The sequence below is a fragment of the Natrix helvetica genome, assembly GCF_964273705.1.
Source record: "Natrix helvetica genome assembly, chromosome: 10".
Lineage (NCBI taxonomy): Eukaryota > Metazoa > Chordata > Lepidosauria > Squamata > Natricidae > Natrix > Natrix helvetica.
This window is the reverse complement of record NC_138561.1, coordinates 1997068-2021479: the sequence shown is the minus strand read 5'-3', so window position 1 is coordinate 2021479 and position 24412 is coordinate 1997068. Positions and strand designations below refer to the sequence as shown.

General features: G+C 45.3%; 1 protein-coding gene across 1 annotated transcript in view; it reads left to right on the top strand.

Annotated features, from left to right (window-relative positions):
- WTIP (WT1 interacting protein) overlaps nucleotides 1-23489 on the top strand; it is a 65668-nt gene extending 42179 nt beyond the window's left edge. Inside the window, exons 4-9 of the mRNA XM_081963644.1 lie at nucleotides 11384-11446; nucleotides 17373-17503; nucleotides 18088-18139; nucleotides 18821-18889; nucleotides 19164-22084; nucleotides 22193-23489. Of these exons, the coding sequence (XP_081819770.1) occupies nucleotides 11384-11446; nucleotides 17373-17503; nucleotides 18088-18139; nucleotides 18821-18889; nucleotides 19164-19316 (468 nt within the window). The 3' untranslated portion in view covers nucleotides 19317-22084; nucleotides 22193-23489. The remainder of the gene's footprint in view (nucleotides 1-11383; nucleotides 11447-17372; nucleotides 17504-18087; nucleotides 18140-18820; nucleotides 18890-19163; nucleotides 22085-22192) is intronic.
- The last annotated feature ends 923 nt before the right edge of the window (nucleotides 23490-24412 follow it).

Genomic DNA, 24412 nt, shown 5'->3' with positions numbered 1-24412 from the left:
CAGGGACCGTCCGGAGGCTTCCCTGAAGCCTTCGGAGCGCTTTCCGGGTTGCTCGGAGGGTCGTTTTAAGCGCTCTGAAGGCGTCAGGGAAGCCTCCAGACGGTCCCTGAAGCCTCCGGGGGGGGGGGGAGGAGGCTCTTTTCGCCCTCCCCAGGCTCCTATAAAGCCTCTGGAGCCTGGGGAAGGTGAAAAATAGCTTTTAAAAAGGTGAACTTAGCTGGCCAGCGAGCACATGCACGCTGGCCAGCTGACAGGGCAGCGCCTCGCGTGCCCTGACAAATGGCTCCACGTGCCACTTGTGGCACGCGGGCCATAGGTTCGCCATCACTGCACTAGGAGATTGTGAGTTCTAGTCCTGCCTTAGGCATGAAAGGTGGCTGGGTGACTTTGGGTGAAGTCTTTCTCGCTCAGTCCAGCCACCTCACAAGATGTGGTGGTTGTGGGGAAAATACGAGAAGGAAGTTGTGTTGGATATCTTTGCCGTCTTAAGTTATTTGTAGAAAAGGAAAGGTGGAATGCAGATAAGTAAGCATTTCGATTGTCTTGGAGCAAGAGATAAATATTAACAGTGAACTAATGGAAGATCAATTATTTGGATAAATCCTGAAATCCTTGGATCAAATGTTGGGAGTAACGATAACAGGCACAAATATGCCATAGAACAGGGGTGTCCAAACTTTGGAACTTTAAGACTTGTGGACTTCAACTCCCAGAATTCCCCGCATGGCTGGCTGGGGAATTCTGGGAGTTGAAGTCCACAAGTCTTAAAGTTCCCAAGTTTGGACACCCCTGCCATAGAAGTAGTCATAAGATTGTGGGGCTTGCTTACCCAATTGATAGACCAACTCCCTAGATTGGGCAATTTAGGCATGGAAGGCAGCTATTTGGGGACAGGCAGATGGCCATTTCATGGAGGTAGCAATTAGGTTGCGTTACCCGCTTAAAATAATCCTGAGTTAGGAGATGATGTAGGGTCCAACAAATCTAATTCTCTGCTCCACGTAGAAATCTAAATTTAAACATGCATGCATGTCATGTAACATACAATCATAATCTGTCTTCTTGTAACATAAATCTATAATTCTGGTTTTTTTTTTTATGGTGACATCTTTTTATGTATTTGACAAATGCTATTCTGTCTCTTCCCAGTTTCCTATTTTCAAGTCTTTCCAGCTTTTTAACATGTCCTCATAGGATTTGATTTGATACCCTACGATTGTCCTACTTGTTTTTCTCTGAACCTTTTCTACATTGTTTGAAACAGTTCGGTCACTTAAACTGATCATAATACTCAAAGAATGCTTAGATAAATGTTATAATAAAATACAGGTAGTCCTTGTTTGGCGACCCCATTTGGTACCAGCAATCTACAGTATTGCTAAGCTATGCAGTCACTAAGTATCAATGACTGACAGATTTACCTCACTTCCCATGTAGTTGTTAAGCAAGTCACCGCAGGTTGTTAAGTGAGACATCAAGTGACTGTAATTTGCAATTTTACTGCCCATTCCTCTGTTGACTCTGCAAATGGTGACTATGTGACTGTGGGATGCTATGACAATTATAAACAGTCATAAAGTTGCTTCTTCAGTATTGTCACATCTTTGAATTGTCACTAAACAGGACAGTTGTAAACAAGATTTATGTGTAGAACTTTTACTTCCATTGATACAGCCAAAAATTGGATTTATCTTGTTTGTGATCAATTCAAATCAAATGGCCCCATGAACAATTTTTTTAAAATTTCAGCTACAGAATTTAATGGCCTCTTCGAACCCACCATTATTCTAGCCTCTCTTCTTGTCCTTCTCTTAATAATACTAGTCTAGTAGAACCCAAATGTTGAATCAAAGATAAACTAATTAAAGCCATCTTAGAGAATAGATTATAAAGTAATACATGTCTATGGAGATTCTCAGTCGTCCGTGGTCACGGTTGTCCCAAAGGTGCTTTTCCAAGAGGCAGCTGGACTTTCTGGTTTTCTTTGAAGACGTTTTACTTCTCATCCAAGAATGAGAAGCTAAATGTCTTCAAAGAAAAATCAGAAAGTCCAGTTACCTCTTGAAAAAGCACCTTTGGGATAATGTAATACAGTTCACAAATCAGTAGCATTTTTGGCTATGAAAATTTAAAGTCGATGGGTCAAATTGTGCTCCCACCCTTGCCCTCAACATATTTGTATTGCTTGTGGTATGCTTGAGATGTGAAGATAGACAAGCAATCTTATTTTAAATTTTGGAAAATAACATAAATCATACTTCTAGCTGGGAAGGTCCTGAAATATCAATTAAACTGCTCAAATGTTCTCGTTGTCTGAGTTGACACAATCTCCTCAACCCCTACCTACATTAACAACAACAAAAACTCATGTTTTCATACAGACAAACTATTATGGCTGCAGGGCATGGCCTGGTTCACACAACCTCTTAAAACAGTTGTAGACCTTTAGCAGATTAGCACAGTGTAGTCTAGGATTCTGTGTGAATCCAGCCACTGAGGTTTTAAGAGATAAAAAGAAAGAAAACATACTTCAAAATGAACACGAGAAGCCATCTATTTCCAAGATGTGTAACCAACATAATATTTTGTCACGATCTAGATCCAAATTCCAGTAGGAATGAGAAAGTAGTAGGACATCTTGGGCTGTTTTCAAATCCAACAGAAGCAAAGACTGTCGGGATGATGTCGAAAGATAGAAGAAGAGCGGCAAGTTCTCTCATGGAATTTGCAGCAGAGCTTCTAGAAGATGTTACAAAATTTGGGAGAATTAGAAGGTTGTCTGGTGGCCAAAAAGTTGGGAACTGCCAAGCCCGTCTCCATGGACTGAATGCTTTGAACGGAGAGTAAGGCCTTGATGATTCACACACTGGTTGGTCAGCAGGCCTCCTGGGAGGAAGTCCTGAGAGGTTAGGCTTCAGAGATCAGTGTGTGTGTGTGTGTGTGTGTGTGTGTGTGTGTGTGTGTGTGTAGGTGGCGATGATCAGGCCCTACAGTTCAGTGAGAGCTCAGATTAGAATTCCTGTAATAAGAACTTGGTACAAAAGATGGAGGACTCACCCGAGTGGCTCCCAATGTCTTTGTCTGAAATTAAGTCCCTTATCAGCAATTCATCAAAAAAATATTTAACTTAACAATGTGGTATCATAATATGCCACCTTTATAGATTTTAAGGCAGCTTTTGGTCCTGTATCCAAATAATGGGAGAAGCTGGAAGCCTCATCAATCCATCAATGAATTGTAAGCTTCTTGATTTAATTCACACAAATATAATTTTTAAGGTCAGGTGCAGTATGCAGGGGGTCACTCAAAGCCAGTTACAGCACAAAGGGGAGGGGAGACAGGAATTTATCCCCCCCCCTCCCGTTTATGTCAATAGCATGGTGAGATGTCTACATGGGCCAAAGTTCCATCCCCTAAACCTCTAGGATGGGAGCATCACCCTTCTACTCTACACCGATGAAGCCGTAGCTCCCTTCAGACATCAATAGGTCTCAAAAAAGCTCTGAGAACTTTGGTCCAATGTTGCAACAATGATAATCTGGAAATGAACTTATCAGAAAATCAAGATTGTAGCTTTTATCAAAAGGCCGAAGCTCATTTATGGCACATTAATGGTTATAAAATAAAACAAGTGATTAGCTTTTGTGTATTTAGGAGTCGTCATGCCTGCCACTGGCCCATTGCAAGTATGCTGCTGCTACTGGACCAAGAACTGCCGATGACACCCTTCTCTGCTGGTCCAAGGGAGAAAATTAGGTTCCAGACTCACTTCAACTCTTTCAGGCTAAGCCACTAGCTCAGCTCCTTTATGGGACACGAGTTAGATCATTGGTCCTCCAGCTTCTTAGGAGGGCGTCTTAAGAAAAAAAGAGATCATGGGGGCAACAGGGGAAGAAGTCCTTTTGTGTTGCGTTGCACAATTGTGGGCCTCTAATCTGAGTTCTGCTTTTGCAAAGAATCCTGGAGTAAAGCTGAAACATGGTTTTGCCAGCCACCAGTCCTGCTGCACAAACTCTTACCGCTGGGACTGCATTCAGTTAGGATGATCCTTTCTCCTGCCTTTTACTCACATAAATATTCCCAGCCAGATCTTCTTCCTCCCATTCAATGATAAATCGCAGCGTTCTTTTAGCCGAAGAAAATAAAGCCCTGCTATTTTTAGTTGGGAACAATCTGCTCTCCCTGCTGGCCTTTGAATACCATGTTAGAAAAGGGAAAAATAAATCATTGTTGAGCTGGCAAAAGATTTAGGAGAAACATTTCCATAACTTTAGAACAGTTTGGTCCATCCTGGGAAGGTGACATGAGTTGTGCGGGACCAGAGCAGATTTTCTGGTTTTTATACCGGTAGGTTGCCAATATGGATTATGCAGTCATTTTTAAAGCTATGACATTTGGAAAACAAAATGTTAATGACGTCCCAGCAGAGTTCCTGCACTGGGCAGGCACAAGGCCTTCTTTGATTGACTTACAAGGTACTTCTCTTCCTCAGTTCTTCAGTTTCACATTGACAACCGGGTGTTCCCTATGCTAGCAGGTTGCTTTTGATGCCCCTTGTCACTCTCTTTTTGAATTCCTATCCTGTCCCATCCGAGGGTATTCCTAGGGGACAAATGCAAACAAAATTGATAGGTCAGATAAAGGAGAAATGGATTCAAATGCTTTCCACCAATGAAGTGCTTCAATTATGTACAGCTATTGTGGATAACAAGTTCCCTGAACAGACCTCCATGGCAAGTTGACCTTCTTCATTCTCTCTACCTATCCATCTAGCATAGGGGTGGGGAACTATGGTCCTTTTATGACTTGTGGACTTCAACTCCCAGAATTCCTGAGCCAGCCATGCCCGTAAGTCATCAAAGGGCCACCTCTGATGTAGCATGAATAAGAATCGGAGCTCCTTCAAGCAACCCTGGTTCGACAGTGATTGTTGCCACACAACTAAGAAACCATTGCCTGTTTCAAGGATTCTTTCTCCTACTCAACTCTCGACCTGCTGCTGCTTAAGAGGACATATAAACAGATAATTACAGCTAAAGAAGAGACGGGGCCTGATACAGTTTGGAACCAATTAATCTGCTACTCATTCCAAGAATTCAGCTCTACTCTGGGAATGTATGTGGCTCTTTGATCTGCTTCCCCTTACTGACCTATTCTCACCCTGTGTTCCCATTGAAGTTTCAGGTGGCTGTTCGCACAGGAGGAACTGCCACACCCAAAAGAGAAATTAGAATATGAAGCCCACCTCCTGCCCCCCTGGGTCAGGCTCTGAAATTACCAAAATGATTGAACACCTGAAACCAAACAAAACTCCAGAATACAATTTTATTTCAGCAGAGATGATGCAAAATAATCTAGATCGGCAGGTGCCCTGCGGGCTTCTTTATTCACCTGTATCGATAACCATGCCGAGCTTCCTGGCGATTATGATCCCATTGTATAGAAAAGGAGGCAGAGAGAGACCTACCCGATGACCATCTCACCTTAGTGCTTTCTCTCTGCTATCCGCTACTTCCTTGATATCTTCTCTCATAGGTGAACCAATTGTTTCCTTGGCTTTTTTCTTGTTTTTTTATGTGTTGAAAGAAACTTTCTTTTATTATTCATGACATTTGTTGTAAGTTTTTTCCTATCCGACCCTACTTCGCATTTTAAAAAATTCTTCTGGCCAATCTCTGCCAGATTTTTCAGATAGTCATGATCATTACCCTGTGCTTCTGCTTTCTTCTGATTTGATAATCATATTTTCCCACCCCTCATCCAACTTATTTATAAATATCTTGAACAAAATAGGGCCTAGAACAGAGTCCCGGGGTAAGCACTCGGCAGACCTCTCGAGATCACTCATTCCCTTTTTGTACAATTATTCAATCATTGAATCCATTCCTTGGTAACATAGTCCAGTCCACATTTTGCAGCCTTCTGTACTGGAATCTCACCCAGAAGATGTTTTGCTCACGTCAAGGTACATTATACATAACCACATTCCTGTAGTCAGCTAAACAGGTCACTCTTACAAAAGAAAGAGATGAGGATGGCTTGCCATGATTTATTTTTGATAAACCCATGTTGTGTCCTGCCAAGTAACGCATTCTTTTCTAAATGCTCCCAAACGAAGTACTGAATAATCTATTTATTTATTTATTATTTATTTCTTAGCGCTTATAGACCGCCCCCTCTCCCGAAAGGGACTCGGGGCGGTGTACAGTCCGTATTAAAATACAGCAAATTAAAATTATAATAAATAGATACATATATACGTATATGAGAGGAGGATAAAATATGCAAAACTGTACAGCTAAGTAAATAAATCAGAATATACAAAATTTAAAATCCCAATATCATGTAAGATTAAATTTAAAAGAGACAGTCCCTCTAAAACCAGTAAAAAATGTGTATGCCAGGAGGTAGACGTTATAAATTATGCCAGACCAGCCAGTCGGAACAGGTGTGTCTTCAATTTCTGTCGGAAGGAGCGGAGGTCAGTAGTGGTTCTAATATCCGGGGGGAGGTCATTCCAGAGGGTTGGGCCCATCACAGAGAAGGCCCTACTCCTCGGTGTCGCCCGTTGGTATTGCCTAGTGGACGGCACCAGGAGAAGCCCCTCCCTGTGAGAGCGAATTGGCCGCAGGGATGTGTGTGGGAGGATGCGATCCCGCAGGTAGCTAGGCCCTATGCCATGGGGCGCCTTAAAGATGGTAATCAGAACCTTGAAACGCACCCGAAAGACTACAGGCAGCCAGTGCAGCTCGCGCAGGAGAGGTGTTACGTGGGAGTACCTAGTACTCCCCATGACTACCCGCGCGGCTGCGTTCTGGACTAGCTGCAGTCTTCGGGCGCGTCCCAAGGGAAGCCCCATGTAGAGAGCGTTACAGTAGTCCAGGCGAGACGTCACCAGTGCATGAGTGACTGTGCGTAGGGCATCCCGGTCCAGAAGGGGGCGCAACTGGCGCACCAGGCGAACCTGGTGGAACGCCCCCCTTGCCACGGCTGCCACATGATCATCCATTGACAGCCGGGCATCTAGGAGGACGCCCAAATTGCGTGCCCGTTCCACAGGGGGCAATTGTTCGCCCCCTATGGCCAGTGATGGAATCAGCTGGCTGAACCGAGGTGCCGGTAGCCACAGCCACAGCCACTCGGTCTTGGAGGGGTTGAGTTTAAGTCTGTTGTCCCCCATCCAGACCCCGACGGCTTCCAAACACCGGGACATCACTTCGACAGCCTCGTTGGGGTGGCTTGGGGTTGAGATGTACAACTGAGTATCGTCAGCGTACAGATGGTACTCAACCCCAAAACCACGGATGATCTCACCCAGCGGCTTCACATATGCGTTGAACAAAAGGGGCGAGAGGACCGACCCCTGCGGCACCCCACAAGAGAGTGGCCTCGGGGTCGACCTCTGCCCCCCAGTCAACACACATTGCATCTGGCCGGAGAGGTAGGAGCCGAACCACCGTAAAACAGTGCCTCCGACTCCCATCCCCTCCAGCCGGCGCAATAGGATACCATGGTCGATGGTATCAAAAGCCGCTGAGAGGTCTAATAGGACCAGGATAGAGGAACAACCTCTATCTCTGGCCCTCCAGAGATCATCAACCAACGCGACCAAGGCAGTCTCTGTGCTGTGCCCGGGTCGGAAGCCGGACTGGCGTGGGTCTAGATATACGGATTCATCAAGGCGACGTGGAAATTGCTGCGCCACCACATTCTCAACAACCTTCGCTAAAAAGGGGAGGTTGGAGACTGGACGATAATTAGCTAGCTCCGTTGGGTCAAGTGAAGGCCTCTTGAGTAGGGGCCTCACCACCGCCTCTTTCAAGGCAGTCGGTAAGGAACCCTCACTCAATGAGGCGTTCACCAGGCCCAGAAGCCAGCCTCGCGTCACCTCCCAGGATGCCAGTACCAACCAGGAGGGACACGGGTCCATTGAACATGTGGTGGGTCGCAGCAGTCCACGCAACCCGTCTAAATCCTCGGGGGCAACAGAGTCAAACTCCTCCCAGAGTGGACTCACAAGACTCACTGTTGACGGCTCGTCCGGTCCACTGGGGGGGGCCCATCCGCTCCGGATCTGAGCGACTTTGTCCTGCAGATATTCCCCAAACTCCTCTGCTCTTCCCTGCAAGGGTGCCCCCCGCGTCCCCTGCGACAGGAGAGAGCGGGTCACCCTAAACAGGGTGGCAGGGCGGTTATCCGCAGACGCAATGAGAGCGGCACAATGTCTACGTTTGGCCGCTCTCAATGCCACAAGGTAGGTCCGTAAATAGGCTCTTACCTGTGTTCGGTCAGACTCGGAGCGTGAGGACCTCCACCTGCTCTCTAGACGTCTCCTATGGCGCTTCATCCCCCTTAGCTCCTCGGTGTACCAGGGAGCCTGGGTGGGTCGCTGCCGTAGGAGAGGTCGCAAAGGCGCAACCCGGTCCAAGGCCCCCGCCGTCGCCCTATTCCAGGCGTCGACTAGGTCCTCCGACCGAGCGCGGGTCAGGGCTACAGGTAGTGGCCCAAGCTCCGTCTGGAACCTATCTGGTTCCATCAAGTCCTTGGGGCGGTACCAGCTTGAACATACTGGCTCCGCCTCCTCGCGGTGGAGGGTAGCGCCAGGGAAGTCCAGCCGGAGACATGAGTGATCTGACCATGACAGGGGAATAATATCTAAATCCCCTATTCCCAGATCACTCGTCCACTGCTCAGATACAAAGACAAGGTCCAGTGTGTGGCCGCCTTCGTGTGTGGGGCCCTGAATTAATTGGGTCAGGCCCATGGCTGTCATCTAATATCTAATAGTTTATATCAACTGACTGGTCTGAAGTTACTCTAGTTCTCTTTTTCCCCAATTTTTTTTCAAGATGGGAACAACCTTTGTTCTTCTCCAATCTTCTTGATCTGACTTTAAAGACTTAAATGCATTAATGTTGGCCAGGGACTCCTAACCATCTCTTTATTCACCTTGGGTTTTCACTCCCTTTTGCCAGGTGATAGTTTCCCTTTGGAGACAAGATTAAAGCAGAGTAATTGCTGAGAGGTTCTCCCTCTTCCCATCACCTGTCACTTCCCTACCAACATTTGCATCATTGAGTTTCACTTGCAAGCATAAGCTTTTTTACGTTTTCTCATACTCGTTCTGCAAATATAAGTTATGTGCAGCTCCTCCTCCTTGGTGGTTACACTCGTTTTCTGTCCCTTGAACTTGGGTAAAAGCTCCCTCCACCCAGAATGGCTTCTAAAGCTCCCTTGTTCTTCATTGGTATGGGGTACAATTATGTATCACAAACATATTTTAAGAACTCTCCAGCCCTCCTAGGTCCCTTAAATATGGGGATTTCAATACATAGGCATATAAATCCAATAAAAAGAAAACAAAAACAAAACAAACAAACCTAGTATTCCCTCTGTTATAAGGTTGCTTAAATTTCCTTCTTGAACCTGGTAGCATAGACAATTGTGTAGCGGGTTTTCTTTCTGTTGCATCCCAAGAAGACATAAGTCGCTTTCTGTCAAGGTCCCCGCAGCTTTTGCCTCTTCAATCATGCTTGAATGAAAATTTTGAGGGTTTTGTTTGCCATCTTGGCTGAGTTGGTTCTCCAAGAGTTGTCCAGGTGATTTGACATAGTAGAGTGTTATCTAGAGCTTCTGCCTGTCTTGATTAATACCACCTCCCCACAACAGTATTTTTGTTCCTTCCCTTTCCATGCGTTCTTGCAGGAACTTAGGTTCAGATTCCTGCATCTCGGAACACATGTTCCCTTTTTTCAAATGAAATTTAATTCCTTCATTCAGGCTATTTTTGTCTTTTCTCTTCCCCACACATGCATGCAGCCGTATTTTGGCTACATTCGCCTAACATCCCCTTGCCAGGTATATGTTCTTAACACCCAATCCTTGCATTTCATCCATGAGTTTCATCCTAGAGCCATGATGGCAAACCTGTGGCACATGTGCCGGAAGTGGCACGCAGAGCCACCTCTCTGGGCAGACAAGCTGTCTCCCGTTGCACTTCCGGGTTCCGTTGCGCTGACCAGCTGGTCTTCACCTCTACGGGAGCACTGGGAACCAGAAGAGCAGCTGCCAGGTGCACATGTGCGCACCGGGAAAGATGATCTTCCGGTTTCCACCTGGTCTTTTGGTTTCTGGCGCCCAGACGCACACGAAGACCAGCTTCAAAGACCGCATGCACACCAGGCGGCTGCTCTTCTGGTTTCTGGCATGTGCGCCCACACTCCCATTTCGGCCCTCGGTGCCGAAAAGGTTCACCAACACTGTCTTAGAGCAGGGGTGTCCAAACTTGGGAACTTTAAGACTTGTGGGCTTCAACTCCCAGCAGTTCCCCAGTTTGAAGACCTCTGTCTTAGAGGATTCCGTCACAGTGACTAAGTCATTCTTTCTGCTTGCTCCTCACATTTGCCAGTTGCACCCAGGAACTCCTGGGTCATGTAAGATGATCTATTTCCATCCTGTATTGATGTGCCTATTAATGACTGCCTCCATATTAAATCTATTTGTTTTTAATTTTTGAGATAAAAATACTTTTATTAGCTTATTGCACTTGACCTATGTATCTCCTATGATGCCCTTGTCATTCTTTCATGCCATGTCTTCTGGCTTAGTGAGATTATGGCACAACAGAACATTAGCCAAAGTGAGAACAACATGGATGAGGAAATATTTTTGAAAGCAATATCAGAAAAATCACCCAGAGAAATGGGCAATTTAATATCTTGCATATTTAGTTTTTAAAATGTAAATTACTTGCAATTTCTAATTTAAATGAAGCTGATATTATGGATATGTCTTGATAGAATTGAGGATGGAGGAGAATTTTACGATCATCATTTGATTCTATTATGTCTAAATAGCCATTTGGAAAAGATCACAGAGATCCAACAATTCCACTCTCTGGTTGTGACGAAGTAGAGGTATTGGTTTCCTTTTGTCTGCAGTGGCAAATTGAAATTTGTGCTCATGAAATTGAAAAAGATGGTTAGAGGCAAAACAGGATTCACACTTTCTGTTCTCACCATCGCTTGGAGTTTTGCCCATGTTGAGTTAATTGAGTTTTCGGCTTTAAATATCACAGGTATCTCCTGATTGAGCAACAGTTTCATTTTAACTAGGTGAAAAAAGTTTCGGTGCAAGTTTGCAGTTCAAATTGAAATGCTTGGATCAAAAATCTATCCTCTTCAGTGCTATTGTGCCAATGTTGGGAAAGTTAATGTGTGAAGGACTTCCACAGTCTCGTTTCCAGTTTGGTAGTTAATCGTGTATATTTGCTTGATTGCTGAAAAGAAAATGTGTTTGTGACTTTAACAGGATGGAAAGAGAAAGCCTTCTAACTGCCCCCCCCCCTTTTTTTTTAAAATTTTTTTTTATTTTTTATAAACAGTATTCGGGGTTTCAGCAGACGGCAGACAAGTGCTTCATTTGTGGGCATCTCATCATGGAAATGGTAAGAACCCTGGCTTCAGAAAAAGGATGGCCCCTGGGTCAGTCGGGCTGCAGCCTTCTTTTTCTCCTAGGCACACACACACACGGGGTCTGGATGGGGGACAACAGACTCAAACTCAACCCCTCCAAGACCGAGTGGCTATGGGTACCGGCACCTCGGTTCAGCCAGCTGACACCATCGCTGGCCATAGGGGGCGAACAACTGTCCCCTGTGGAGCGGGCGCGCAATTTGGGCGTCCTCCTTGATGCCCAGCTGTCACTGGAGGACCATGTGGCAGCGGTGGCAAGGGGGGCGTTCCACCAGGTTCGCCTGGTGCGCCAATTGCGCCCCCTACTGGACCGGAGTGCCCTGCGCACGGTCACTCATGCGCTGGTGACGTCTCGCCTGGACTACTGCAATGCCCTCTACATGGGGCTTCCCTTGGGACGCATCCGGAGACTGCAGCTAGTTCAGAACGCAGCCGCGCGGGTTATTATGGGGAGTACACGTTACTCCCACGTAACACCGCTCCTGCGCGAGCTGCACTGGCTACCTGTGGCCTTTCGGGTGCGTTTCAAGGTATTGATCACTATCTTTAAAGCGCTCCATGGCATAGGACCTAGATATCTGCACGATCGCATCCTACCACACACGTCCCTGCGACCTATCCGCTCACACAGGGAGGGACTCCTCCTGGTGCCGTCCGCTAGGCAGTGTCAGCGGGCGACACCTAGGAGTAGGTCCTTCTCTGTGATGGGCCCAACCCTCTGGAATGACCTCCCCCCCGACATCAGAACCACCACCGACCTCCGCTCCTTCCGGCAAAAGTTAAAGACTCACCTATTTCAATCAGCTGGCCTGGCACTGTCTTAGTTTGACCTCCCGGGGATTTATTTTAATTGGGTTTGGGTTTTTAATTGGGGATGTTTTTAGGGTTTTAGAATATATTTATTTCTTGTACAGCCTATCTCCTCCATCCAAATGCATTTAATTCTTTTATGATTGTATTTTTATCTGCATTGACTGTACACCGCCCCGAGTCCCTTTTTGGGAGAGGGGGCGGTCTAGAAATCCAAGAAATAAATAAAATAAATAAATACACACACACACACACACACACACACACACACACACACACACACACAAAACACCCTCACAATTGAGGCCAGGTTTGCCTCTTATGCGGAACAGGTTCAGGAAGGTGCCAGCAGCTGCATGTGTACAACTGGCCAAGCTTGATTAGTTTTAATCATTAATTTTTTGTAATGTTCTAAGAATCTGGCCTATTCGCTTTCCATTTCAGTCTGTTGTGTGCAGCCAGAAAACAGATTGGGGCTGTAACCAAGGTCAGCCTGTTGTGTGAACCCAGCCAGTCACAGGTATTGTGTCTTATAGAACTCCTCCTCCACTCTGTGGCCCCAGGACACATTCCAGATTGTTCTGAAAGAACTGGCAGTTCTCTTCCTTGCAGGCTGACTTTGAGCTTCCAGCAGTGCCCGAGTGCGCCAATATACATCCCGTGGGGGGGGGATATTTGCCTCATGGCGCTGCATACAATCATAAATCAGGGGTGTCAAATTCGATTTCATTGAGGGCCGCATCAAGGTTGTGTTTGACCTCGGAGAGCCAGGGTGATGTGTGGGTAGCCCTGGTGGGCATTTGACACAGGCTCAAGAAGCACTTTTCGCCCTTCTTTCTTTCTTTCTTTCTTTCTTTCTTTCTTTCTTTCTTTCTTTCTTTCTTTCTTTCTTTCTTTCTTCTTTCTTTCTTTCTTTCTTTCCACATTTCTTTATTATAACCATTTTCCTATCTCTTCCACCAGATATTACTGGCAAACATTCATTACTTATTCTTCATACTTCACTAAACCTTTTATTTCTAAATTTATACCCCATTGTTTTTTTCAGGCAAAAAAAGCTATTTATACTATTGTATTTTTATTATTCAACTAATAATAAAAATACAATAGCATAAATAACATGATAATAAGAGATCTAGCCGTCAGAGTGCTGCAGGAAGCCAAGGGGGGCTGAAAAGGGGCTGCGGGAGAGGCCGTGTGCGCCATCCCCTGTGGTCCCTTTTGGCCAGCAGAGCGTGGTCCCTTTGGCCACCGTGCGATGATCCTTTGATAGTTCCTGGCTGGCCAGATTTAAGCACCCTGATCCTGCTCACAGGTCCTGAGTTTGACACTCCTGTCCATGAACGAACTAATTTTCTTTCCCTTCGTGGACAAAGAAAGTTGGCCCCCAAGGGAAATCCTGCCAGCAATACAGGTGTATTAATAAAAATATTTCTGCTTCTACTTTTAAACAGTCGCCCCAGTGTTTGTTTCTTCGAGAGATGGCAGGAAAGTCTTCCAGATGGTGCTGGGTTTGTCTGTAAAGAAGGTGGAGCAGTTCCTCTTTGGACAGTCCTTCCTGACCCCTGGAAAGAACGGGGCTTCTCCCCAAACCTTTGGCTTCACAGATACCATAGAAATCTGTGCTTGGCTTTGAGCTCTAGTTTATTGTCCAATGAAAGGAAGGACCAGGGGAGACATGAGATCCGTATTCCGATATTTAAGGGGCTGTAACAAAGAAAAGAAGGGGGTCAACCTATCCTCCAAAGCACCTGAGGGCAGGACAAGAATCAACGGATGGAGAATCATCAAGGAGAGAAGCAACCTAGAACTAAGGAGGAATTTCCTGTTAGGGAGATCACTTAATCTCCAAACGCTGTGGGTGCTCTTATCACTGGAGGGTTTTGAGAAGAGATTGGACAGCCGGTCTAAGTTTGAGCAGGGGGCTGGACTAGAAGACCTCCATGATCCCTTCCAACTGTTATTCTGTTTAGCCAGATTGGATTGTCCTTCAGCAAGGGTTGAAAGATTAGGCCAGGAGGCCTCTTTAGAAACAGGATGGAACAACTCCAACTTGCTGTGGGACAATTCAACAATTCAATTTAATTATTTTAAATATTTTAATTTTTGTCATTCACATTTCATTCTGTCCCTCCTTTTGCATCTTTAATGATTCTATTCCACTGTTTCTTCAATATTGTGTGACTCTTGTCCTACAGCTAGTTGCAGGCTTAGGGCAAATTGTTCTAGAGCCCTTTAGGAATGACACATCCCTGGGGTGTCTCTGCAAAGTTGCCAGAATCAGATTGCCTCCTCTCTCTTTGTGGCAGGGTCTCTTGTCTGCTCTTCCCCCTCTCCTCTGCCTCCAGCGCCCATTTGGCTCTCCTGGGGCTTCTCCCTGGGGATGCCCATTTGAGCTTTCTGCTCTTCTCTGGCCAGCTCTCTGGGAAACTTTGGGGAGGGAGTGACGGTGGGATTGGGAAAAATAGCTCTCCCCCCCCCCCTTCCACTTTCCTTGAAGCATTTATACACTCACCATTCTACTCACAAGCATTCAAGCCAACATTGCGGCTGCAATAATTGGGGGATGCTGAAGGGCCAGAGGCAACCTCGCCGATCCAGGACCTTTTGCTTACAAAAAGCAAAACGCTAAAAAAGATTTGGAGGAAGTGGAGGCGACGCCTGAAAACTGGCAGCTCTTTCAAGGGGGAAAGTCAACTGCTGGGACCCCAAACTGCAGTGAGCAGTACTTTGCAGGGAGAGGAAGAAGACACCGAAACAGCAGCTCTCATTGCAAGTCATGGAAGGACTTTTGGAAGGAGGCGAAGGTTGCATTCTGCTTTGCAGATTATAACCTTTTGCTTGAACCAACCATTTAAGGACTGAGCATCAAAGACTTATTTAGATGGCCACCTTGCAAGTTCTAGAAGGGTGAGGCACAACAGCCTCTAGTGGGGAAGGTTTGTGCTGCAGTAAAGCATTGTGTCCAGAAATGCTAAGTGGCAGCTCTAGTCATGGACCGCAAAGGACCCTCACAGCGCAGCCACTTTCTCCGCTGCCTTCGCTATCCCTCCCTTTTCATTTTTTGCAGATTGCATTAGAAGAGCCCTGGTGGCGCAGTGGTTAGAGTGCAGTATTGCAGGCTAATTCTGCCGACTGCCAGCCGTTCGATCCTGACCAGCTCAAGGTTGGCTGAGCTTTCCATCCTTTTTAGTCAGTAAAACGACGAGGACCCAGATTGTTGGGGGCAAGAGGCTGACATTTGTAAACTGCTTAGAGAGGGCTGCAAAGCACAGTGAAGCGGTATATAAGTCTTAAGTGCAATTGCTAAGTGCTATATTTGGTCATTTGTTAGGTTTCCCTCCTGCCTTTCATTCAGGAGCTCAAAGCGTAGTCTTCCTTCCTGCCCTTTTTCACCCACAAGGAGCCCTGTGAGGCAGGTTGTGTGCGACTGGCCCACAGTGACACCCGTGAACTTTTGTGGCTTTCGGTCCTTAGCGCAGGGTTGAAAGGAAGGAAAAGAGCCGTCTTTATTGTTGGGATCTGTTGTTTCTCTCTTCCATTTGGCAGTCGGAGAAAGAAAAAACTCTGACTTGAATTAATACCTGATTCAAAAATGTTGAGGATAAAACTTCACCCCAACTTGTCTGTGCCCCCCACACCCGCCCACCCTTGGCCTCTGCACGTCTGGAGCCATTCGCAAAGGCCGCTTCACACCCTTCTGGGGATTGCCCTGCCTCCAGCGATGAAGCTCCCACAACTTCCGAAGGCAACTTCTGTTCCATGGGTTGCTTGTTCTCACTGTCAGAAAATTCCTCCTTACTTCCAGGTTGAATCTCTCCTTGGTCAGTTTCCATCCATTCTTCCTTGTCTGGCCTTCTTCATGACTCTTGTAAACCAACCAGTTCAATTCCATATTCTAGCCTGCAGGCATAACCAGAGGAGCTGCTCTGGCCAGGATCTGGTTAAACCTTTCCTCTTGCTGCCTCCTCAGCTGCTACCACATGTATCACAGTGATCCACAAACCATTGTTCTTGCAGTCTGCTGTTGAGGTAATGAAATAATAGCAGCGGAAAGTGTTAACCTGAAGTGCTGCTGCTGCTTCTGCTGGCTTAGGCATTAGTCACCTTGTTAGATCTTCAGAAGAAATGCAACCACACTAGCTATCTGGCAACAATTCCACTGAGGGGACAACCAAAAGGGATTCTGGTTGAAGATCAAGGCCATAGAGCTGGTCCTGGGCTTTTCACCAAAGAGGGTTTTTGTGTGCTGAAGACAGTCCCAGGGCACTCAATAGCATTGCCTTTCATCTCCAAATCTCTCGTTTCTCCCTTAGGGGCGCTTGAGATGACACACCTGGCCAGCTTCCTGAGTCTGATCTAATTTTCAGTGTTGTTTTCTTTGTTCGGTTCTATTTTAATTATGATTTGGAAGAATCTTTTTTTTCCCCTCAAGACTCTCTGAGACAATGTACCTCCAATTACGTTAGTTAATACAGGTGGGGGAATGTCACCAGTGTCTGAACGAAAGCACGACAATAAGAAAAGAGAGTGTTGACTCACTTGGTAAGCATTAGCACTTGGAAATTCCTTTAGTTAGCATGCAATACAAATCAAGAAGAGGCTTAAAAAGATCAAGGGATCATTGTAGTCCCTCTGCCAATCAAAGGAGTTGGGCTGCCCAAGGGAACATTGGGGGAATCTCTCTCTTTCGTCTCTCCTGGAGCCATTGCCACAAACAAAGACAGTGTTGAGGCCTAAAGCCTCCAAGGAAGGCTGGTTGCATAGTCTTGGTTCTAAACTTTGCAGAAGAGCAGAGTAGAGGGAGAAACAGTCATCCCTACTGGTTAGTACTTGGATTGGATTGGAGAGGTCTAGGAAACTCAGCACTGCTGTCTAGGCTGGGAAGTTTTAAAACAGCCCGCAGGCAGAGGGAAATGACAGCGGTATTGTGGCTTCTCAAGACGGCCAGTTACTTCCAGGGGTCCATTCCTAGCAATCTGAATGATTTCCCCAAGCCCGGCATTCGCTGTTTCCTTGATGCATGAAGCAAATTATCGACAGCAGGAAGAGACTTTGCATAATTTGTCACCTGTGATTCTTTTTCAGATTTTGCAAGCTCTTGGGAAGTCATACCATCCTGGCTGTTTCCGCTGTGTGGTGTGCAATGAATGTCTGGATGGCATACCCTTCACTGTAGATATGGAGAACAACATTTACTGTGTCAAAGACTATCACACGTGAGAATGCAGAGCTCTGCAGGGCAAAAGAAAAAAGGGAGACACACACCCCCACCGTTCAGATAATGAGGAAGGGTTGACTGCTGCTAAAGGAGATGGTATCCGGATTCAAGTCCAGTTAAGGACAGACAACAAGGCGATCTAGTGGCCAACATTTCTGTATATTGTATTGAAAAACGTAACAGGAACCGTGGTTATATTGAAGGAGATCACAGCTGTTTTCTTTTTTCTTTTAAAACTTTTCCATCAGTAATATTTGGGAAATGAATTGATGGTACATGGGGACCAAATAGATCTCACTAGATGGCAGCCATTCATTTGGGGGGATTGTCTGAGGTTAATGGGATCATTGTTTTGTTTTGCAGTCCTGCTTAGGCTAGAAGGAGGGTTATTCTTAAATCCATAGCTGAATTTAGATGTCATACCGTTGTGGTCTAAAAAAATGCAACACAATCATGGGACGGAGTTGGGATTAGCTAACATTGTTTGCTTCAATTATTAAATGCCGCCTGCCATTCTTTTTCTTTGCTTCTCAAGAAAAATGTAACTTATTTTCCCCCTCCTTCCCCTCTTCCCAAATCTAGGGTTTTTGCACCCAAGTGTTCTTCCTGTAACCAGCCTATTTTGCCAGTCCAGGTATGTTCTTCTTTGTCATTTGATTAATCCTTTGGCTTTGGCACAGCCATTACGTGCTGGCCACAAGCGCAACTTTTTGTCTCTGCAGCTGAGTTCTCGCCATGCTCCAATCCTAGTAATTAAACTGCTTTGACTGCTTGCTTCTCCCTCTCTTATCTGTCTGTCTGTCTGGCTACCTATCTGTCTCTCCTGTCTGCCAGTCTATTTATCTATCCATCCATCCATCATCCATCTATCTTCTATCTATCTATCTATCTATCTATCTATCCATCCATCCATCCATCCATCCATCCATCCATCCATCTAATCTATCTAATGTATCCAATCTATCCATCCATCTAATCTATCTAATCTATCTATCTAATCTATCTATAAAATGAGGGCCCAGAATATTGGGGGCAACAGGCTGACTGTAAACTGCTTAGAGAGAGCTGTAAAGCCCCGTGAAGCAGTATAGAAGTCTAAGTGCTCTTGCTATCTTCAGGAACCATAATTTCTGCACTTAATTTTGCAAGGAAGGAAATCAAATATTTGGGAAATGGAAGGGGTCTCATTGTGGCACTTATATGATGAGGGATTTGTATAGTTACAGAGGGTGGTTTCAAAGTGCCTATTTTCCTTGAAAGCCAACGATGGACTCCTGTCCGATTTTCACCCTCTTTCGCTGTCTCTCCAAACCAGGGTTCCGAAGAGACCATCCGGGTGGTATCAATGGACAGGGACTACCATGTGGAGTGTTACCACTGCGAGGTAAACCTTAAGAGCTGCCGAGGCAGCCCATTTGAAGGGAGGGAGCAGTTTGGGACTAGTCCTCCCCCAGGAAAAGAAATCTATTCAAAAGGGTTGGTGGCAACATATGCCTGGTATTTCTTGCTTTTATTTCCTAATTTGCCTCAAGCCCAACCACGACCCAGGTGACTTGAGAATCTCCGTAGACATCTGTACCCCTCATGTCTTCCTGAGGCTTCCTTCAGGTATCCTAAGTCTACTGGCCACTAATGGATGGCGATCTTCTTTTTCTTAGGATTGTGGACTCCAGCTGAATGACGAGGAGGGCCGCCGATGCTATCCACTGGAGAGACACCTGCTCTGCCACACCTGTCATATCAGGCGCTTGAGCAGTAAAGTGTCGGCACACTCCGCCTCTGGGTACCCCATGCATATCACGGAGCTCTGAGGCTTCCGCTTCCCATCTACTGAAGACCAGGAGGAAGACCCCCGCTGGGGAAAGGGCTCAACAGAGGACTCTCCAGAAAGACAAAGCAGCCACCATTATTTATTGCTTCTAAGATTGGAAAGGAAGGGGCACCTCTCGGGTTGGCTCTGGGTGCAATTCGCCTAAGTGATTCTTTCCACGATGCTGGTACTTGAAAAGTTGTGCACCCCATGGATTGGATGGGGAAAGGGGCATGATGTCAGGGCTGTTAGGATGACTGGCCACCCGTTAATACTGGCTTGTTGCCATTTTTATGGTTGATTGTTTGAGCTCCCAGGAGAAACATTAGCTTTCCAACAGGAAAGAGACCAAAAGACTTTTGCCATGTCTGAGGTCTCCTTTCACCCTTGTGGTTCTCACAATTTGAGAGGCACAACGGTTGTTGCATGCATCAAAAGAGGGAGGGCAAAATTGAATGTGACTTAAAAAAGGAATAACTCTGTAGGGGATACCTGTGGGCCTTCCAGCTTGGCTTTTTCTTGGGTTACTTTGCAAAACAAGAATACACAAGACACCGTGTGCTGGGAGCCCGCGAAAGGACAGAGAGCATTCCTATTCCGGGCTGTGTCCGGCACGGTTCTCAGGTGCTTGGCAAGGATATGAGAGTTTGGTGTTTCCAGCTGAGCCAGAAGACACCGCTAAGGGGAGAGCTGCAGGCTCTCTGGGAAGACCAGTCACCTCATAGCTTTCTGGGATCCGATGGGCAGCAACTGTGCAGAGGAGCCTTGCTGAAAGCAGGGTTGCAGAGGGGGGAAAGGGGCAGAAACTTCTCCATTCCCAATCCACCGTTGTTTTTCTTAGCATTCTTTTGCGGCAGAAATGCGAATGTGTCAGAATGGGAAAATTTTTACGTACAGGTGGTATAAGCCTATTCATTAAATTTAATTCAGATTTGAATTCAGCCAAATTAAGGTTCTGTCCCATCCATTTCTTTGGACCTGCCACCGCTTATTTTTGAAGGGAATCTTCCCAGCATCCCAAAGTCCAGAGGCAGCCTGGAGCCTGGAAATGATTCTGCTCCAACAACCGCAGAACCTGCCAGGGCCAGCCAGGTACCCTGGGGCTCCCTGCAGAAGCTCTGCTAGTTGCTCTCTCCCCCTCAGTACAAGGAAGGGGGATTCCTGTGCAGGATCCACCAGGTGGCTGCAGGCAAAGAAATGGGGTCTCTTGTCGAGACGGATCTTCTGTATACGTCAAACTTCACTTGGCACTTCTCCAAGTCACTGTTTTGAAACGGACTTCTGTTCATAACTTCAGCTTGGAGTGTCTGCAGGAAGGATCCAACAGATGCTGATTCCAGCTGCATGGTGGGGGCCATTGTCTTGGCTCTTGCCACCCCCATTCTCATCACCTGAAGAGATCCTGACTCTTGCAAAAGTGCAACACACCATTCCCTTCCTTTCGGTTTAAGGGATGGCAGCTGTGTGCCATGACTTGCAAACATACTTCTTCTTAGGGGTATTTTTAAAACAGTTGCTTCCCTATTTTTGCTTTTTACAACTTGGTGATAACCCAGCTTTAAAGGCCAAGTTACTTATACTTGAATCCCCAGCACTTGCATAATAATTCCCATGGCCTCTTGACCATACAGAGCGTTTTTAGGTAGGTCACAAAACAGTTTTTAAAAGTCTCAGGAAACCATAGTCTTTTTTCTAGGCGTTTGGATGTAAAAAAATTGGCTCAGATGTATAGCAGGGAAATACCTAATTTGGAGCATGGAGGAAATTTTTTTAATTAGCAAAATTAAAACCTATAAGACATAATGTGTTAAGTGTTACCTATTTTGGCTAGACTTTTAAAGCACATTTCCAACTCTGGGAAAATCTGTGTTCCATATGGAAAATGTTTACCTTTTCTATTAAAAAAATAAGCTGCGTTTTGATTATTTGAGAGGTGCCATTAATTAAAAACTGACCACATCAGTTGACGCTTCAGGTTCAGCCATGTTGTGTTAATTCCTTGCATACATTGAGCTTGAAATCGTTTCAACTCGCTCCTTCTGATAAAACCACCTGGATCAGCCCTTTGCAGGCCGAAAGCTGTTGGTGCACCAGCAACTTCAGTGAGAGTCCGTTTTGGGGATCGGATGGAAATAACATGGCTAAATCTGTTTGAAGAGTGCAAAGAAGACCCCTGGTGGAAGAGCAGCCAGGCTGACTTCCCCCAGACTGTCCAATAGCCCTGCCAGCTGCAGCAGGGACCTTTCCCAAGTCTGAAGGGCTGGGAAGAGGGAAGGATCAGGTGAGTCCGTGCAGAAGGAATGTAAGCAGTTCATTCCAAATGGGAGCACGATGGGACGCTTTGAGAGGAGCCCCCCTCCCCATCCCATCAGATCAGCCCTTTTAAGGCTGTTCCACATGGATGGCCTTTTCATGTTTGGAAGTTTCCAGAAAGCCATTGTAATTCCTTTGATTTCACTGCAAAGGTTCCACCTCTTTCCTTTTGCAGATGGCTTTCTGGTGCCTTCTGGAAAGTACCTCTCTCCTTCCTCTGTTCTTTATGGCACCTTGATGATTTTAGTGTCAAACTTGTCCATTCCTGCTACTGCCTTAATCTCCCGCAAATACCATAACAGCTAAAAATATGTACGCAGGCTATGATTTTTCAAGCATACCAGGCTATTTATTTCATTTGTTCAAAATATTTCAGGGGATTTACCTTTTAGATACTTAAAATAGATTTGTCAACCTGGTGATTTCCTTCGAAAACATTTTGCGCTCTTAATTTTTGTTTTCCCCCCATTGCTTAAATCAGGGGTGTCCAAACTTGGGAACTTTTAAGACTTGTGGACTTCAACTCCCAGAATTCCCTAGCCAGCAAGTCTTAAAGTTGCCAAGTTTGGACACCCCTGGCTTAAATATAATCACTGCTGAAGAGTTCTCTTTTCTTTCAGTGCCTTTTCTTTTCATTTTAAAAATATGGTCTTCCGTCAGAAAGCAGCTAGAAAGTGTCATACAGCAAACAAACAAAAAGTCAGATTCTGCAAAAAATGTGAAACCTGCTACCTCCCATCAATAGTGGCTGAAGTGTGGAACCCCGGGCCCCTCAAGGCCTGGCCTGGCCTGGCCCTGCTCCACAGCCTTTCTTGCTGAAAGCATGGGGAGGGAGGGCACTTCCCCACCAGTGCTGCCAAGGGAGCCTTTCTCCTTGGCAGGAGTTTCTCCACCTGGTGCCCAAGTACAAGGAGATGCCAGATGGTGGAAGCTGTAGACCAGGGGTGTCCAAACTTGGCAACTTGGCTCTGCTGGCTGGGGAATTCTGGGAGTTGAAATCCACAAGTCTTAAAGTTGTCAAGTTTGGACACCCCTGCTGTAGACCCATACTGGGAGTTGAGTGCCACCTCTACATTTACTTCAGAGAGTTTGGCTCCACAGGGATGAAGTGCTTTTAACATTTGTGCCAAAATATTTATGGGATTCTTTCCTTTTTCTTTCCACCGATTCACATCCGCCTGAGCGAGGAACGCGAAATAGATGCACTTAATGAGCACAAAGTAAATATTTGGGAGACCATCCTGCCCCAGAACCTAAGATTCCAAAGGAGATGAAGAGATTTAAGGATGGGGAAATATTTATTTCAAAACAAGTGAATGGATGTCTTATAATTTAGAAATTTAAAAAATTGATGGGAGAGTTCCATTGAGTTAACCAAAACTGCAGAAGATAAATCTTTTCTTAGCCCCATTAAACTCTTTTGATTCAACTAATGCCATAACTAGAGTAAATGATTTGACTTAAATTAAGTTTGTTTCTTGAGAAATATTTGCATTTTCTTTAAAAGAATATAGGTTTTATTTCCAAGAACTTGGACCAATGTTAATTTTTCTTTTGTAGGAAATTAAAAAGTGGCCAATTTGTATATTATGTGTCTAGTTTACATCTGCAAACATATTAGTTTAACCATGTTTGTATATATCTTTCTAAAATGTCAGACTTTTAGTTCATAAACTTGTCAAAGTTTTTGTGTTACCACATGGTTTCTATGATTGTTGAAGAATAAATGTTGGGAAATATAGATTTATTTATCTAAAAAAACTACTTACTATTATCCTAAGTTATTTTAATATTAAAAGTCAGAATTTCATTTAACCTTAGATGTTATAATCTTTTTTTCAATAAAGACATTTTGTAGTTACCTCTTGATTTTATAGTGTATTACATACAAAAAAAATTGCCATAACAACTTACCTGTTACATGACCCCATATTAACATTCTTTAGACTTATTTTCTGTCACTGGGAATTAGTTAAATTAGCCATATAAATTTTCCTAATAAATATTTTTTGTTTCTTTGAATAAACCTGCACATTGGTTTATAATCATTTCAGCCCAGAAACCCCAAGCAATTCTAGAAAAGTAAACAAGAGGAGGGGAAGGATCGACTAATCTGTTAGAAATTTCAAGCAGCTGCTTCACGGGAGGATTGCAAGGGATTTTGCAAATCCCAATTGGATGTGATAGTGGAGGCTGAAGGGAGAGACCACTTCTAGTGGAGATATTTAAGATACAAAATTAATTCCACTCCTTTCTGAATAAGTTCTTTAGCCCTAGTAAGTTGTTTCATTCTTATTTATTTATTACTTGAACTTATTAGTCGCCCCCTCTCCCCACAGGGACTCGGGGCGACGTACAAAAGTATTATATAGCGTACAGAGGAGGTAAGACATCATTTTTATGTCACCCTATATGCTACAGCAGAATTCCCCAAACTTTGTGGCTTTGTGGACCGGGGGTGGGGGGGGGGGTTCCACTTGAGTGGTGGGCAAGGGCACGCAGCTCAAATTGCACAAGTGGGCACACGCACCCTCTGCTCACGCCAATGGAGTGCACATTCTTACAGCTCACACAAGTGGGGATGTGCACATTCACACTCACCTTCCACTTCTGAACTGCTCAAGTCTCTTCTTAAAAGCCTCCAGTGATGGAGCACCCACAACTTCTGAAGGCAATTTCTATTCCGCTGTTTAATTGTCCTCAGTACTAGGAAGTTTCTCCTTAATTCCAGGTTACTTCTCTCCTGGATTAGCCTCCAGCCATTCTTTCTTGTCCTGCTTTCTG